At 32.2% G+C, this 18,470-nt stretch overlaps 1 protein-coding gene across 1 annotated transcript in view; it reads left to right on the forward strand.

The window, feature by feature from the left end:
* LOC123663421 (very-long-chain 3-oxoacyl-CoA reductase) overlaps positions 1-15,344 on the forward strand; it is a 38,242-nt gene extending 22,898 nt beyond the window's left edge. The window contains exons 3-6 of the mRNA XM_045598105.1: positions 2,567-2,642; positions 3,187-3,355; positions 12,710-12,878; positions 14,453-15,344. Coding sequence (XP_045454061.1) covers positions 2,567-2,642; positions 3,187-3,355; positions 12,710-12,878; positions 14,453-14,782 — 744 coding nt within the window. The 3' untranslated portion in view covers positions 14,783-15,344. The remainder of the gene's footprint in view (positions 1-2,566; positions 2,643-3,186; positions 3,356-12,709; positions 12,879-14,452) is intronic.
* Positions 15,345-18,470: the final 3,126 nt, after the last annotated feature.

The following is an 18,470-nucleotide window of genomic DNA, read 5'->3' on the forward strand; positions in this document are numbered from 1 at the left end:
GACTTCGTCCGCGTGGACTTCGCCCCTATTGGTCTCTGTGTGATAATATATAGCCTATAGCCTTTCTCGATAAATAGACTATCTAACGGTGAAAGGTTTTTCAAATTGGATCAGTAATCCCTGAGAGTAGCGCGTTTAAGCAAGCAAACAAAAAACTCTTCGGCTTTATAATCTTAATATATATAAATCTCGTGTCACAATGTTTGTCCTCAATGGACTCCTAAACTACTTAACCGATTTTAGTCAAATTTGCACACCGTGTGCAGTTTGATCCAACTTAAAAGATAGGCTATATTTTATTTTGATATATTATGTTATTATTATATTTCAGAAAAAAATAAGGTGATACGAAGTTCGCCAGGTCAGCTAGTATTAGTATAGATATTAAAACGTGAAAAATAAAATTCATAGATAACTTAGTGGATATTTAAAGACACATAAAATGTAAAGGAAACGTTTCTTTTAATAATATATTCGTAAACGCAATAAAAATAACTTTCTTGCTAGCTACGACCGTTCGCAGCAGTCCTTTAGTAAGTATGTATTGTTGTTTGGATAATTTTAAGTACCCGTCACCGAAATGAGGAATAAACAACCTTCCTCGTGAAAGTCTTTGTCTATTATTAAAAAGTTCATGAAAATTCCTTCAGTACTTTTGAATTTGTCGCGAACAGACAAATAAGCAAACAGACGCGGCAGAAGTTTGTTTTATAATACGTAATGACGATATATTTTTATTCCCGTGGGTCTTACGTGTCTTTTTTAACTCGTGTTCTTAAAATTACTTCTTACTTTTATCTGATCATTGACGTTTTTACACCCTCTTGTAATTCAGGGAAGTTCAATAAGTTTTCTTAAAACCAATTACATTTGTATGTATTTTTGAATTAAATTTTCGATGTGATATCCTTATAAAAACTAAACCTATATAAGTTACCCGACCGATTATTTTTGGGCAATTGCGTGGAAGTAAAAGTAAGGCTCGTCTTGGCGGGGGCACTACCATGCCCCCAGAAAAGAACTATAATTACAATAAATAAATAAAAATTGAAAAATGATAGATTAAAGATTGATACGCTTCACTTTTTAGCATATATATTGATACGCTGAGGTTAAGATGTTTGCCTCCCTTTTAAAAAAAACCTCACAATTACTCCATATAAATTATATAGATAACTGCTTGCTCTACCGGCATCAACAACTAAAAAAATTATTAATAATTTTGTTTTTGTAAATTAATTAATTATTAAAATTATATACATAGATATAAATTGAGACACAATACAGCAATGCTGCCATCTGAAATTTTTAATTTTGAAACAACATCAAAATGATTGAAGGCCGGTAAAATATGTTTTGTTTCATTCCAAATCAATTTTACGTATAAATACTTTTTGCGATTTTGTAAAGTGATAATTATTATTAGAGATGCGCCGAATGTAGGTTTAACCGAATACGAATGTTCGGCCGAATATTCGGTCCAAAATGTACCGAACCGAATGTTCGGCCGAATCATTCGGTTCAATTTTCCGCGGTAAACAGGTTTGTACATGTCGGTACGGCGCTCTGCAAGAGCCGGGTGGCGTTTGCCACCGCCCCCTCTCTGCCCTTTGCTGAATGAATTGCAAAAATTTGACGACGCGTTGGCGCATCGGTCACAGTACTGACTGTTGCGCTGGCGGTCCCTGCTCACGACAGATATTTGTATTGGCCATATAGATGTTTGTCGTAATCTGGGCGTTTGTGCTTGTGTATTGTGTGTGTTTCCGGACCCCCAACACAGGAGAAAATCCTACTGGGGTCCGTTGAGTGCGAAGCGTTTATTTGAATGAGACTTTATAGTACGCAGTATGAGTCCTTTTACATGGTGGGTAAAAAATCAAGGAAAGTATGAACTCATGGCTATTTTAGCCAGAATTTTTTTAACTTCTCCGGCAACGACTGTATATAGTGCACAGTTATTCTCGGAAGCAGGAAATGTATGTGAAGAGAAAAGAAATAGATTGTTGCCTCACAGAGCTGAGAATCTAGTATTTTTTTTTAATTCTAAAAAAAATTGGAGGTTTTGTCACACAGTGACCACGTCACCTCCAACGTTCTTAACTAAATCAACAACGTCTCTTTAAATATATTAGGACTAATTTATACACACTTCTAGCTTCTTCAAAAATTGGAGAAACCAAGATACTGTTGAATACCCCCACATTATTTAAATTATATTCCGGGTACTGCATAAAAAACAAACTTCTTTCAGTTTCGATTCGCACACATTCCATTAAAACATGATATGATCCTCTACTCGGTCACATTCTGTGCACAATGGCGAATCAAGTAGGGAAAAAGTAGGGATTATCAGCATTTTAAAACTTTTTTTTTTAGAACTAATACAATTATGTCTTAGTGCTTATTTGTATACGTACGAAACATCCGGTTTGCTTAGTAGCATCGTATCGGTATTCCTTGGAAATGCCGAGATATCAAAAGAATGACAAGCAAAGAATATATATTTGTTATTTCACGAATACGATATAATGTTCGTTTTTTAAATATAAATCTTTGTCCTCAGTTGGCTGCCCGTGGCTGTGATATTATTTTGGTCAGCCGGTCCATCGACAAGTTAAATGCGACAGCCAGTGAAATAGGTACGTATGTGGCTATGTATGTTTCATCATCATCACTTCAGCCTATCGCAGTCCACTGCAGGACATAGGCATCCACAAGTTTTCGCCTAAAATGGCGTGAACTCATGTGTTTTGCCCATAGTCACCACGCTGGGCGGGTGGTGACCGCAGGGCTGGCTTTGTCGCACCGAAGACGCTGTTCGACGTCTTCGGCCTGTGTATTTCAAAGCCAGCAGTTGGATGGTTATCGCACCATAGGTCGGCTTTTTAAGTTCCAAGGTGGTAGTGGGACTGTGTTATCCCTTAGTCGCCTTTTACGACACCCACGGGAAGAGAGGGGATGGTTATATTGTTTACTGCCGTAACCACACAGCAGCATGTATGTTTATGTATGTTTATTATTGAGTGGTGTAGCTCGTTGGCGCAATTGATGGTGACCTGTATATTTAAATAAAAATAGCAAAAAAAGTTATATGTATTTTTATTTATTTAAATATTTATTTTAGTAATTATAAATGCCATACACAAACAATATATTTTTCTATAAAAAAATATTATTTCACAGAAAATAAATATAAAGTAAACACAAAAGTAATACAGGTGGACTTTTGCGATGGAGATGAAATTTATGATAAAATATCGAACGAGATTAAAGACCTCGAGATCGGTACGTTGGTGAACAACGTTGGAATCTCCTACATTTACCCTGAATACTTCCTGGATTTACCGGACTGGTAAAGTATTTTTATAGTTATTATATTACTATAACTATATATATGCGGTACATAGTTCCTATAAATTGTGACTATAATTGGGTCGTGCTACGGAATAACCATTTAGGTATTTATTTACTTTCTGTTAGAAAGCTTGTTAATGTAGGAAGTTGTACTAGACTCGTAGGAGCAGAATAGTAATCATTACGCTGGTAGTGAAAACCACTAATCTAAGCATCTATGAAGTTAGTGTTTACGTATGTACGTTTCTCTCCAGACATAAGTCTGAACAAAATATTTTTATAATACTTCTGAGGTAGCACAAAAGCGTAGTCTGCCTAGCGGTAAGAGCTTACCGTAGCCTCTGGACGCCTGTATCAACAGGATCATCATAAGCGCGTTTTTGACCCCATCAGTTAAGCACAGACCCAAAAGCTTTGGCTACTTTATCTAGCAAAGGAAAATCCTAAATTTAGATAAGATATGAAAATCGTATTTATGACGGCCGTGGTTTCCCACTGGCATTATAACTCTTACAATGTTCCTTAATAAACAAACTTTCTCAAACAAAATAATTTTCATCTTCATAATAGCGTATTTAAACAAACTCTTAATTTTAGTATGTTGAAATCGATATCTATTTTAAAATTAAGAAAAATGTAAACCAAAGTTTAGCAATAACTCGATGTAAATAAAGCCTATATAAATCGATTATATTACGTAATGACTATAAGTCTAGTACAACACTGTTTTCAAGCAGTGCTCCTGTTGGTGAGTAAGGTGACCAGAGCTTTTGGGGCGAACTGGGGATGGGATTGGTAACGCATTTGTGATACTTCTGGTGTTGCAAACATCTATAAGCTACGGTAATCGCTTTCCATCAGGTTAGTCGTACGCTTGTTTGCCGATCTAGTTACATTAAAAAATAGTCTGTCTTTCACTGCAACTACGTTGTCTTGAATGGTAGATGTGGCTAATGGAATCACTTTCAAAACCAAAAAGATACTTAAAGACTTAATGAAACTATTTATTTTTACTTAAACATTTTGAATTTATTTTTGATTAAACGTAACCATTATAAAATTTATTATAAAAATACAAAAGCTATGTCAGATAACTAGACATGTTACTTATTAAAGCGATTTTCACAGGATCATAAATTAAGACACAATTCAATCTAAAGAAAAATAACATTCCAAATTTAAAGTAATTTAAATATAATACATTTAAAACCAAACTCACTGGTGCCCATTTTTAAAAATAAAGGTGACATACAGGACTGCAGCAGCTATCGGGGAATAAAGCTCATGTCACATAGTATGAAGATATGGGAGAAAGTGATAGCGCGACGAATGAGAGAAGAATGTGAGGTCACACAGAACCAATTTGGATTTATGCCGGGCCGGGGAACTACGGACGCCATATTTGCACTCCGCCAACTCTGCGAAAAATATCGACTCGCACAAAAAGACCTACATATGGTGTTCGCAGATCTGGAAAAGGCATACGATAGAGTCCCCCGTAAGGTTCTGTGGTGGGCTATGAAAGGGAAAGGAGTGCCAGAGAAGTATGTACGACTTGTTCAGGCGATGTATGATAGAGCTAGCACCCACGTCCGGTCCGAAGCCGGAGTAACTGACAAGTTCAGTGTGGCTGTAGGTTTGCACCAGGGGTCGGCTTTAAGCCCATATCTATTCCTCCTGGTAATGGATGTTCTAACATCAGACATACAGGAGGAAGCACCCTGGTGTATGCTGTTTGCTGACGACGTTGTTCTTGTCGGAGATAATGTCCTTGAGGTACAGAGCAGACTGGGAAAATGGCAGGAAAGACTGGAGGGCGCGGGATTGAGGATAATTAGGTCTAAAACCGAGCACTTGTTCTGCGATTTCAGCGGTTCGTCCGGTTTTTCCCATATTGCCTTGGATGGTGTATCCCTACCAGTCTGCTCCGACTTCCGCTACCTTGGGTCATTAATACAAAATGACGGCAACATAGACCGTGACGTGAAAAATAGAATAAATGCGGGATGGATGAAATGGCGACAGGTCTCTGGAACAGCTTGTGATCCACGAATGCCCCTTAAACTTAAGGGGAAAATCTATAAAACGATCATAAGACCTGTCGTAATGTATGGATCGGAATGTTGGGCAACAAAAGTGACGGATGAAAGAAGAGTGCACGCAGCCGAGATGAGAATGGTAAGATGGATGTGTGGAGTAACGAGGAAAGATCGGATTAGAAATGAGTATATAAGGGGAAGTTTGAAAGTAGCACCCGTGACAGAGAAAATGAGGAGCAATAGGTTAGCGTGGTATGGGCATGTAATGAGGAGGGATGACCGCTATGTCGGTAAAAGAATGTTAGGGATGAATGTCGAAGGACGAAGAGCGATCGGCAGACCGAAAAAGCGATGGATGGATTGGATGGAGTGAGGATATGAGAAAGAAAGGAGTAAGCACTGAAGTGACGAATAATAGAGAGGAATGGAAGAGGAAAACATGTTGTGCCGACCCTACATAAGTGGGATAAGGGCAGGAAGATGATGACATTTAAAACCAAACAGATCAGAGTTGACATCAAAAGAGTATGTATAATCTGAGATTACCAATCAACACGTTGTATAAATATACTTTTCAAGGAGTCATTATTATAAATGTTTTTTTTTTTTTTCTAGTTTAAGTTAATCGAACAGTTTCGTCCGCATTAATTTGAGATACTAGTAAGGTCGGTTGCCATTACTATTTATATATTCGTATTTATTAGAAAAGTTCTTCGATAATAAGCTAAGACCTATTAAAAAATTCCTAAACCTTAGCCAAATGTGCGCGTCATAAAACTTTTTATCCTTTTCGAACTCAAAATTTGTTGAAAATTCACGACGTTCTTCAAAAATATTGAATATCGAATACCGAATACATGCTTTAAATTTGATGAAAATAAAATATCAATGAGAAGAAAATCGTTCAATAACCACGTCAAAATAAATTCAGCTATCGAAATTCGACGCAACAAACCGCATAATATGAAGTTACTTTCAAAGGTAGCGGGCGGGTATAGACGCGTTTTATGAAATATTGCAAGAATGAAATATTATGTGGTGCATTTTCTATTTACGTTTATGAAACATTAATGATGGTAGTCCTTTGATGTGGATCAATGTTTTATAAACTGTATACATGCATTTATATCACACAATTAACTGGAAAATTAGATTCGATTTTAATTAATTTTTGGTTGTTTCGTACAAAACTACTGTGATTTTAATAATCTTAATATAAAATATATCGTGTAATAGCTTTCCTTTAGACAAACGGGAAAATACATTTATCATAAAATGATTTTAAGTTATATCCCATTTATGAAACGAAATTATTTTTTAGAATATTAGAAAATTTATGTAAGAAATCAATCTGTCCTAATATACATTATATATTATACTAGCGACCCGCTCCGGCTTCGCACGGGTATAAAATATAATTATAGCCTATGTCATTCACTGAAATAATTGTGTTTGCTCGCAAACGAAAAAAAAACCGACTTCAATTACATCGACAAGTAATACAACGTAGATCGACGAAAAAATAGTCAAGTAACTACGCGTTATCAAAGATTACTCAAAAAGTAGTTATCAGATCGCAATAAAATTTATATGTGACTACATGATAAACATCAGCTTTCGATTAAATTAAAAATTATCAAATTCAGTATACCCAGTAAAAAGTTATTGCGGATTTTCGAGAGTTTCCCTCGATTTCTCTGGGATCCCATCCTCAGATCATCATCCTGGTTTCCTTATCACGGTACCAAACTAGGGATATCCCCTTTCCGACAAAAAAAAGAATTATCAAAATCGGTACATCCAGTAGAAAGTTATGCGGTATAATACAACGTAGGTCGACGAAAAAAGCGTCAAGTAAAAACGCATTATTAGATATAACTCGAAAAGTAGTTGTTAGATCTCAAATAAATTTGAATGGAACCAATTGGCACACACCACCTTTCGATTAAAACAAAATTTGTCGAAATCGGTCTATCCGGTCAAAAGTTCTGATGTAACATACATAAAAAAAAAAAAAAATACAGTCGAATCGAGAACCTCCTCCTTTTTTGGAAGTCGGTTAAAAATGATTAAAATTGACCCAGTAGTTTTGATTTATTTTATTTATTTTATTGAGTAAAAGCCGGCCGGAACCGCCGCAAACGCTACGTACCGCGATTTTTAAATCTGTAATATCTTCGAAAATATTCATTTAAATCATATGCTGTAAAGGACCATATAGATCTATATTAAATAAAAAATATATTTAAGGTATTTAATTGGATAAGGATTAATGCTGTATTGGTTAAAATCGCTTCGAAAATTAGCCATTATTTGTCGTAAAAAGTAAATAACAAAAAAATGTTATTGTGGGATATCCATAAGAGATAGGTATATACCATCGCGGAATTTTCTGTAGACCTTTTCAATGTGTACAATACTTAGTACATTATTTTGATAAATCTCGTAGGGTTCAGCCTGCGTTTGCAATTAAAGCGAAAAAAAATAATTATTATTTACGACATAACATTAGAAAACTCAAAAATAACAGTATTTCTCCACTATTTAATGGATGTTATTATACATTTAAACTTTCCTCTTGAATCAATCTATCTATTAAAAAGAACCGCATCAAAATCCGTTGCGTAGTTTTAAAGATTTAAGCGTACATGCATGTGCAGGGACAGAAAAAGCGACTTTATTTTATACTATGTAGTGATACCTATACTTATTTAATGAAACAACTTTTTTCGGATTTTATCACGGTTTATTATTATCTTTTGATTCCCGACGTTTCGGATACTTTACAGCAACCATGGTCACGGGAGGACTGAGGTGTCAGACGTCCCAACGTTACAAAGTTATTCGAAACTACCCGACATACATCAATATCTCATATAGTCCTATCTACGCAGAATGTGCTAATTGAGTCTTTAATCTGTGGTGAAGTATGCTTGGTTTTTGATTTAATTATATTAATAATGGGGTCCCAAGCAGGTGGTAATTGCCAGCCATCTTCTCTATTGAAATTTGGATGTTTTTTAATTTCAATAGCCTCACGGATCATCCTTGGTTGGAATCGGTGTTCTTTTGCGAGGATCTGTGGTTTATCGAATCTAATATTATGGCTAGCTGTGTCTAGACTGTGTTCACAGATTGCGGACTTAGTATAGCGACGATGTTTTAAGTCAGCTATATGTTCCTTAACGCGAGTTTTGATCGATCGCTTTGTTTGTCCTATATAAGAGAGACCACAGTCACAATCAAGCTTGTATACTCCTGCATCTTGTAAGGGTATATGACACTTGACAGATGGTAAAAATTTACTTATCGTTTTTGGCGACTTGAAAAAAGTTTTTATAGAAGCTCGCTTTAAGATGAAGCCAATCTTGTCAGTGACCCCTTTCATAAAAGGTAGCACAGCAGGTACTCGTTCGACGGTGACTGGTTTCTCTCTTATATAGGACAAACAAAGCGATCGATCAAACCTCGCGTTAAGGAACATATAGCTGACTTAAAACATCGTCGCTATACTAAGTCCGCAATCTGTGAACACAGTCTAGACACAGCTAGCCATTATATTAGATTCGATAAACCACAGATCCTCGCAAAAGAACACCGATTCCAACCAAGGATGATCCGTGAGGCTATTGAAATTAAAAAACATCCAAATTTCAATAGAGAAGATGGCTGGCAATTACCACCTGCTTGGGACCCCATTATTAATATAATTAAATCAAAAACCAAGCATACTTCACCACAGATTAAAGACTCAATTAGCACATTCTGCGTAGATAGGACTATATGAGATATTGATGTATGTCGGGTAGTTTCGAATAACTTTGTAACGTTGGGACGTCTGACACCTCAGTCCTCCCGTGACCATGGTTGCTGTAAAGTAGCCGAAACGTCGGGAATCAAAAGATAATAATAAACCGCGATAAAATCCGAAAAAAGTTGTTTCATTAAATGAGTAAAATTCGCGTAAACATTAGAAAACGATACCTATACTTTTTTGTTAATTGTCAAAGTGTAGAATGGAAAATTGTTAAAAATGTTCTTTATTTGCATAATTTTTTGGTTTTCTTTAATTTAAATTTTTTATTTTGGTCGGATTTCGACCACTGGGCGACCACTAGTGTCTTATAATTCTGTTAGGGATATTGCAGTTTCCTGAGGCAGTTTCCTTTAATGCTTGAATATTTAATTTCTTATCGTCAAAAGCTTTTATCATTAGGTATAAAACGAACCAAACACTTTTCGGGAACGTGTCATTTATTAATTCAGCTTAACGTTATTTCCGTCGTCTAGACTTACTGTATTCTAAGATACTATCAGAGCGTACTTCTAATAATCCCTTATGAACATAACAAGGCTTTGGATTCTGCAGATTTTTACTGTCTTCACATTATAAATATTTTTATGCTTTTATCATGTATGCTTGCTGAAAATATACATGCAAAGATGTTTCTGAGTACATTCTTTCAACTTAAACTTACCTAATACTCATTTAACGATGTTTCTAGACCAAACCAATACAAAATTAAACGAAAATCTATTTTATTTGCTGCATCAATATGCACCAAAATGAATACAAGAGCAATTCTCAAAATAATGCTGAATAATTTTTATTATGACTTTAAAAAACAAAATGACAGTATCCTACTTATTAATGTTTCCAATTAATAAAGAAATAATCAAATTTGACTATTTTTTATAAAACTACCTTATTTATTTAATATTTCTTGGAAAAAATATAAGTTTTTAAGACAATGGTCTAAAAATGTTCTTATTACGTTACCGAATAAAATTCGTTAAAAATGAAAACACGTAAAAGTTTGCAAACCTTTTTAATAAATTTTAAATATTTTAAATGAAAACACAGACAGAGAACGGAAAACTTTAATTATAAGATCAATACTTTAGAAGAAATAGACCACATTTTGTCCATTTCGTTACCTTTGGAACACCTGCTTGGAAAACATTTTAAATTATTAAGTTCACAGGCAGAATCTCAGTCATTTTTTAATTAAAATTACAAAATAAATCAACAATCTATGCTGTAACACTCTTAATTATTATAAAAAATTGTTAAATTTTAAATATTAATAGAAGAATCGGTCATCTCTATCAGGACAATAACAAAGTAGGAACATTGGTAACACAACAAGAACTTATAAGGCTGAGTAAGGCTGACAATACACAATTCAAAACAATGTTTTTATTTAACATAATTCGAACTTAAGATTGAGAATGACGTTAATTAGCTATTTTAGAAATCACAAATTTTATTCGAGCATAGTATTTTAAATATATGTATATGTTGAATACTGTACTATCAAACACATTTCACGTAAAAATTAATTATACTTATTCTAAAGTAAATAAATCAAAAATCCTTATAGGTTAGTATATCTAAATCACAAATGGGATATCAAATAAACTTAATTATTATTTACTTAGTAATAATTATGAAATTATTATCAGGAATCAGGATTTTATTATCAGGAATCAGGATTATTAGGGCAATTCAGGAAACCACACTCAGAACCACAACAAAAAGTAGTAGAATTTAACCCTAGAACCCGATTGAAGTGCCACCTACTTACTGGGTCTAATTGTTAATCTAAGCCATCTACGACCCACTTAAACACAAAAAAATCATTGGAAATCGGACAAAAGCTTATACTTTGAATAAATGTGCTACTCAATGGTGAAAACCCCATCCAAACACAACGTACATACATACAAACATACAGGTCAAACTGAGAACCTCGAACCCGAGAAAAGAACTAAATACTTATAGACATAAAGTCAAAAATAACCCTCCCTTATATTGTGCTATAGTTGGGTAACAATGCAATGTAGACTCTGCCTTACGTTTTCCTATTTTGTTACTTCATATTCTTCTTATACATAATCAAACAAAAGTAACCAAAGAGGAAGTAACGAACATAGACCAGAAGTTTTATTTCATCTATTTCTACAATAAAATCTGATAAAATCGACTGTAGGTGATAAGATATCAAAAATGTATTAAACAATTATCAATTCTTAACACTATAAACATTAAAAATTATAAACTTACCCTTGTTAATACAGTTACAAAACAAGAAGAAAATTTTGAATCCGGCGCGCACCACACAATGAAACGATATTTTCAAATAAATTCGAAAAGTGGAGGCAATGCTAATTTTAGATTTTCGTTCTTCTCAAATGTTGCCGGTGCACAGAAAATCATAATCTACTAACTTGTTTTTAAATATTTTCCATAAACCACGTAACAAAATAAGAAAATACAAAAGGAACTTTTTAAAGACGTGTTATAAAATATATTTATTTTTAAAATATGCAATGTTTTTCGCAAAAATGTATATTCGAGTGATAAATTGATAGTAACAGCGTAAAATAGCATCATAAAATTAAATGTCAGCCCATAATATTAAAAAAAAAACTAATAGAAAGTCATACACTGCTAAATGGGACACATCACTCTCCATACATTTGCACACTCAATAGTTTATCTTTTTTTGTTTTTTTTCATAAATTATCAATTTGTCATAAGAATGAAAGCAGGAATGTAAACAGTAATTCAGTGATTTTATTTATTTAATTATTATCTTGAACATAATATTATTCTACCATTTAAAAAAATTAAGTCAATTTATGGGACAGCAATACAACGATCATTCAGCATTATTTTGAGAATTGCTCACAAATGCATGCTTTCTAATTTCATTTCCATTTTCGTTAGGACTGATAACTTAGATTTTTGCCAATGTAGCTGTTATTGTAATATGATTTTTATTTAAATTTATAAATATATTTAACCAACATAACTATATATTTATTTACCTATTTTAGTTTATAATATGTATATGCCTGTTTTAACTTGTCAACTACGATTATCAATTAACTGTAAGGTAAAAATTAATCTTTTGTAAATCGCGCGCTACCGTCATTTACTATAAAGAGGCTCCGCTGGCTGGCAATATTTTCTTTAGTTAAATATCGATAGTCCATACTAATATCTCACATAATCTTTTTCGGTTCATTAAAATTCTTTGTGAAACTGAGTTGCTCTTTAATTTATCTTAACCTCCAAAAGTTACAATGTTAGAAAGGTTTTTGTTTTTTTTTTTTTAAGTTTTAATGAACGCCGTCAAAATTTCGTTGTGGTCCAGCTGTCTATTGCTCATAAAAACTATTGTATAAACCAATCAGATGTTTTGTCGTAGTATAGGCGTTTGTATAGAGTTATTTTTCAAATTCGAACACGTTCTTGATTTAAAAGTCTTTAAGAGTATAAATTTAATAATATTGTGTCTTATCAGGGAACAGTCAGTCAACAAAATGATCAAGGCTAATATAGTAGCTATCACTCGGATGACTGGACTTGTATTACCAGACATGGTAAAACGAGGCAAGGGTGTGGTCATCAATATTGGTTCGGGATCGTCCATAGTACCGAGCCCCCTCCTAACCATTTACGCTGCTTCAAAGGTGAGTCTATATTAATTAGTCGCATGTTTTGGAACTGAAACATCTCATACATTTAAATATTTACGAATAAAATTTATTTTTCTACAAAATTAATACAAGCAAAGGAGAAATGTATTCTATATGTTATATAATATATGTAATAGATGTTTTTGTTTTTTTTTTTTTTTAATATAGACAGTTCATTGTGTGCGTGTCCTTGTAATTTTCATTGGCGTGACAGTAATGTGTTAGTCGTCGTCAAGGTAACACGCGTGGGTTGTCAATAATAATAATATCTTGTTCAATATAAAAAATTGTTTACGAATTTAAACTTTTCTTTTGTGTAAGCTATGGTTAATTTTAAGTATATCTATCTATATAGAAATGAATGATTTTCTGTATGTCCTTTATAGAATCTTAAACTATGCATTTGATCGTGTCATGATCTTCAGCGGTGTTGTGCATGAGACAACAAAGGTTTCTTAGTTGGTACAACCAAAAATAAAAAAGCTTAGTAACGCGCGGAGGGTACAGCTAGTATTTAATAAGAAATTATTTATAAAACGGAATAAATAAATAAATAATAAAAGCTATAAGCTTTTTATTAGCTTGTACACGCCTATAGAAAATTCTTCTAACTTATATAAATATTTGTAAGACTCGAAATAAATTTAGAAAAAAAAATAATAATATTGGCATTGGAGTTAAGTATCGTTATTTTTTTACCTTATGAAACATTTATAATCTTTCAAAGTTATGTCAAATGTCTTATAAATATATTTTCATTTCATGTTTATTATTTGATATTGAAATAAAAGATTGCGAATGTATAAACTATTTAACTGCTTTAATATAAAATCTCTAAAATTACAGTTACAAGTTTATAAAAACAATACAATTTCTAGAGTGTATAGAGAAAATAAGAAAGTATGAATTGTGAAAAAGATTGGGTAGGAATTACTAACATCTTTTATAGTTTATTAAACATAATTATTAGCTACAGGGCCTCCTGATTAAGAGTCTCAATAGACTAGGTATGATGGAATTATTACGTAACATATAGATAAAGTAGAGTTTGACAGTAAAATAAAAAGCCCTATTAGAAACGTGTTAGCGACAGTTTCATGTCTTCTATTAACAATCAGTAACATTGACCCTGAAAATTTATCTGCAGTAACTGATATTCTGCTGGTAACTGTTTCAAGTTGTTTGGGAATCTGAGCTAACCGCAACTCAATTGCGGTAAGTTCAGATTCCCCGGGTGAACTATATTCTATTCATTCGATTATGACGACGGCTTCTCAATTGTGATTTTGGTAGAAACATTGTTCCAATAATCCATAGTCGAATTTTTAGGGCGTAAGTAAAAAACCGCAGGTTTTAATTACGCCCTTGTTTCTTCTTTGTTTTATTATTTATTACATTTTTAGTTTTCTATAGATATAGTTCTATAGAAGTAAATAAAACTAGTTTCATTCTATGGAATGTAAGTTCTGGAAAAAGTGATCTATTTTTATGAAAAGATGTTTTCAGGTAGAAATCTGTGATTTTAAATTATCAAAATTATCTGGATTAAATATTGTCTACTTTTTCAGGCTTACGTTGAAAAACTATCCGAGAACCTCGAAATGGAGTACAGTAAAAAAGGAATCATAGTACAGTGCGTGCTCCCCGGTTTCGTCTGTTCCAACATGTCAGGAATACGACGAAGCACGATACTGGCTCCTACAGCGGAAACTTATGTCAAGTCTGCCATTAATCTAGTCGGAAGTACCTCAAAGACGCCTGGCTATTTTCCACACACTATATTCTTCTGCATCATAAACATCATACATGATGTCGCTTACAGTTTCAGCGTTTGGTTGGTGACTAGGAACATGGAGACCGTACGCAGGAGAGCATTGCGAAAGTACAAAAAACAGTAATTATTTATTTTAATAGTAAGAATAAATGGATTAAATGTGAAATTTTGTTTGTTAATAGTATATACAATCTGTAAAGAAGTACATGTTTCAGTTTTTCCCAAATTCGTCTTTCTTATCTTGTAAACAATAATTTTCTTTGTACTTGCTCTTAATTTTTTTTTTTAATATTTAAAGGCTGGATTCAATAAGTTTGGATGATCAATTTCCAATTAGTACCTATTAGCAAATTAAAATTTGACTTATCTGTTGAAAATACGAAAATATTGTTTACATTTTAAGAATTTCACAAAATTCAAAAGAAATTAGGATTTGCAAACAAAATAAAATAGTAATTAAAAAGCATACAGACGTGGAAAAGTTGTTTTATAAGCTACTTATAATTATTTCTTTTTAGATTACGCCAATTTAGTCATTGTAAATACTTCGTATACCAAAGGCTTTCAAAGGTTTTTAGCATATGGGTGTATAGTTATAGTAGATATTTTATAATTTGCCGTAGAAAATGGGATCCCTATTAGAATAATTGCTTTGTTATATTTAATTAAATTGGTTTTAAAAAATATATGCTTGTTTTTATTAACCTTTCTTCGGTTGTGGTTCTAATCATATTCTTGTGTAAATAGGTTTTATTATCACTAATTAGAGAAATAACAAAACATGGAAGTCAATAAGTTAACAATTCAATACTAAACATTATGCACTAAGCATGTGGTAAGTATCTAAATGTGTTGTAAAAAGTTTGGTGGGACTTATTTGACTAGACTTCAAAAGCTTCTCTCTTCTCTATCTTGACAAAAAAAATGCTGTTAAGTAAAAAATAATATAAGAAAGTAAGTATAATTTATGCGTTAATCTTGACATGTTATTATGTCATAGATGAATAAATACCAAGAGTTGGTTATAAATAGATATATATTTTTTTTAATTTATTGAGAGCTGGATTCGAGTCCTTCGCTCTAAATAGAGAAAAATAAGAAAGGATACGTGTTAAGAAAGGGAGAAAAGATGGTAAGCATATAAAATTGGTAAGATAAGTCGATAGCAAATTAAATTGTAAGCCTAAATCAAAATACGCACGTTTAAAAGCCGACATTATTTGTTTATCAAAATATTACAAGTTATTTAAGAGAAAAAGAAATATCCATAATTCTTTAATGAATTCAAAAAATAAGTGTATTTTTCAATTTTTTTCATATACCTTAGTACAATCCATTCTTCTTCAAAATCTTAATGACTTCTTTGTCTGAATAATTAATTTGCACACTGCAAGCAAATAAACACAGGCACGTATAAGAGTTTATACGGGTAGGCCGTTAACGTATTTTATTTAACAATTAATTTATTGAGAATTTAAGAATGTGGATAATTATTATGTATGTGTATAAATATAAAAAATAAAAACTTCTAAAATATTTGAATAGCAACACCGTAGTGATGGATGTAAATATTGTATGCTTGTGTATACTAACAATGTATATAAGATATTTTTAAGCGGATGCGAATGTTTACTCCTATTGAATTCGCAATGTACATAATTAGTGGGTAATTACAAAAACAAATTATTATTATTATTATTTAGACAAAGTTTTTGTTTATTATTTATTATTATCTTTTCAGGAAAGGACAAATGGAAGCATGATAAATATATAAAAAGAGACCAAAGGAAGCGTTGGACTTCGTTGATTAATATGTACATTTGTCCTCAAAATGTAGTGTTATGACCTTGGAGTCGGCACAATTTTATTACAGAGAGAACCTTGATTGTAATGAGTGGCAAAATGTACAATGTTTTATTTATTGTAATAAGTTTTATAAATTATTACCTGAAGATATATTTACAAAAACAGGTAATTTATCTTGTATTAAACTTTTTTGTCGGAAATCCGACATCGTTAATTTTTAAATTTTTAAACTTTGTTAATTTGTTTAATTTTAACTTATTTCTGTTAAATCGTTAATATGTATAAAAATTATGAAGATAATTTAATGCTATTACTACCAACCATTTTTTTAACAATGACAGTTTCGTAAAAGACATTTTATTTAAAAGTCAAATTGACTTATTAAATGTAAAAAAAATGTGATTAAATTAATTATGTACACATGAAATAACTTAAAAAATAATGGATACTAATACATTTGTGATAACTGCACCTTAACAAAAAATAATGGGAAGAAAAACGGTGGAATCAACTTCTTGCGGACTCAGTTTCAATTTGAACCAACTTCTCATGATCATTGGGTCAATAGTGATTCTCGTCTTACTATTCCTGATTGTCTGTCACATAGTTAATGGACGATAGACGATTAATATGGGGAGAAAAAGCGAAGTTTGCTACAACATAGATGTCCTACAAATTATCTTAATAGCTTTCGCGTTCGTGACTTTGCTCGTTGTAATGAGTTGGATGTGTAAGTATTTTCAAGGAACGTGATACGACAAAGCATATGAAATATGTCTGAAAATTGCGGTTTGTCCTTCACCCTAAACCAATTTCTGACCGTCATTGGATCGATGGTTGTCCTTGGATTACTTTTCACGGTCATCTGTAACATTATCGGTAAAGGTCCACAATGAAAAATAAAAGAAAATTGGAAAGTCGAAATGATGAATTTCAATTTTTACTTGTTGGTTTTTCGTTTGTGTTATTGCTTATCGGAATGAAATACATGTGCAAATATATACAGGAATTGCCACCGTAGTCGAATATTTTCATAATGGCGTTCACTTTGCGTGATGCCGCAAACCAAAATGAAATTGTAATTGTTATCCACATCTCCGCCCGTATTGTCAACAATTCCAAATGCTAAATGCTTTTATATTTAATGGTTACGAATCATTTTTATCCTATTCCTTATTTATACATTTAAAATGTTATGATTTATTAAATTTTCGTTTAAATAAAAAATTTTGTTTTATTTAAATGTATTAATTCTTATGGGTACCTTGGAATCTAGGAATATAATAAAGCTTAATTGTTTTTTTGTTTAAAATGTTCATTTAATTTATTTTAGGCTTTACAAATTAAGCCAGTTATAGTTTTCACTTTTGATGATAACAATAAGATGTTCAGAGCACTGATTCTTGAGATTTTCGTTACAAAGCTTTTTGAATTTATGATAAGTTTAAATCTGGTTATCTTGCTGGAAATCACAGGATGGTATAATAATTTCTTCCCTTCTGCATTTTAACTGGATGTTTAAAGATACGTTTTAAGGAGAATCTTTACTTATCTCTTACGTAATGAATAAAACGTTAACAATTCTATTACTATAAAATACCTTTTTAATTTTCCTGAAAAAAGGAATGGGTGGCACATGATAGGAGGCAAAATCCCACGATTTTTTTTTAATTGACAAAATAAAATAATACAATACTGCGGTAGAATTGAGAACCTCCTACTTTATTGAAGTTATAGTATAAGAACTGAGGTTAGATATGTTATTTGTGAAGATTTACTCAGAAATTACCTACTCGAATAATATTAAATTATTTAATCTACACCTTCATATTTAAATTACATTTTATGTAAATAGGTATTATTTACATTAACAGCATCATAATATCCGTTAAGTATAAAATGTCACGGTCCTTTGACCGTCGTCATAAACGAATTGTTCCTACTTTCATTTTAGCTTGTATACATGTCATAACTATTTTATATAAAAATATGTTTCATTATAACTT

Source organism: Melitaea cinxia, chromosome 20 (assembly GCF_905220565.1).
Source record: "Melitaea cinxia chromosome 20, ilMelCinx1.1, whole genome shotgun sequence".
Lineage (NCBI taxonomy): Eukaryota > Metazoa > Arthropoda > Insecta > Lepidoptera > Nymphalidae > Melitaea > Melitaea cinxia.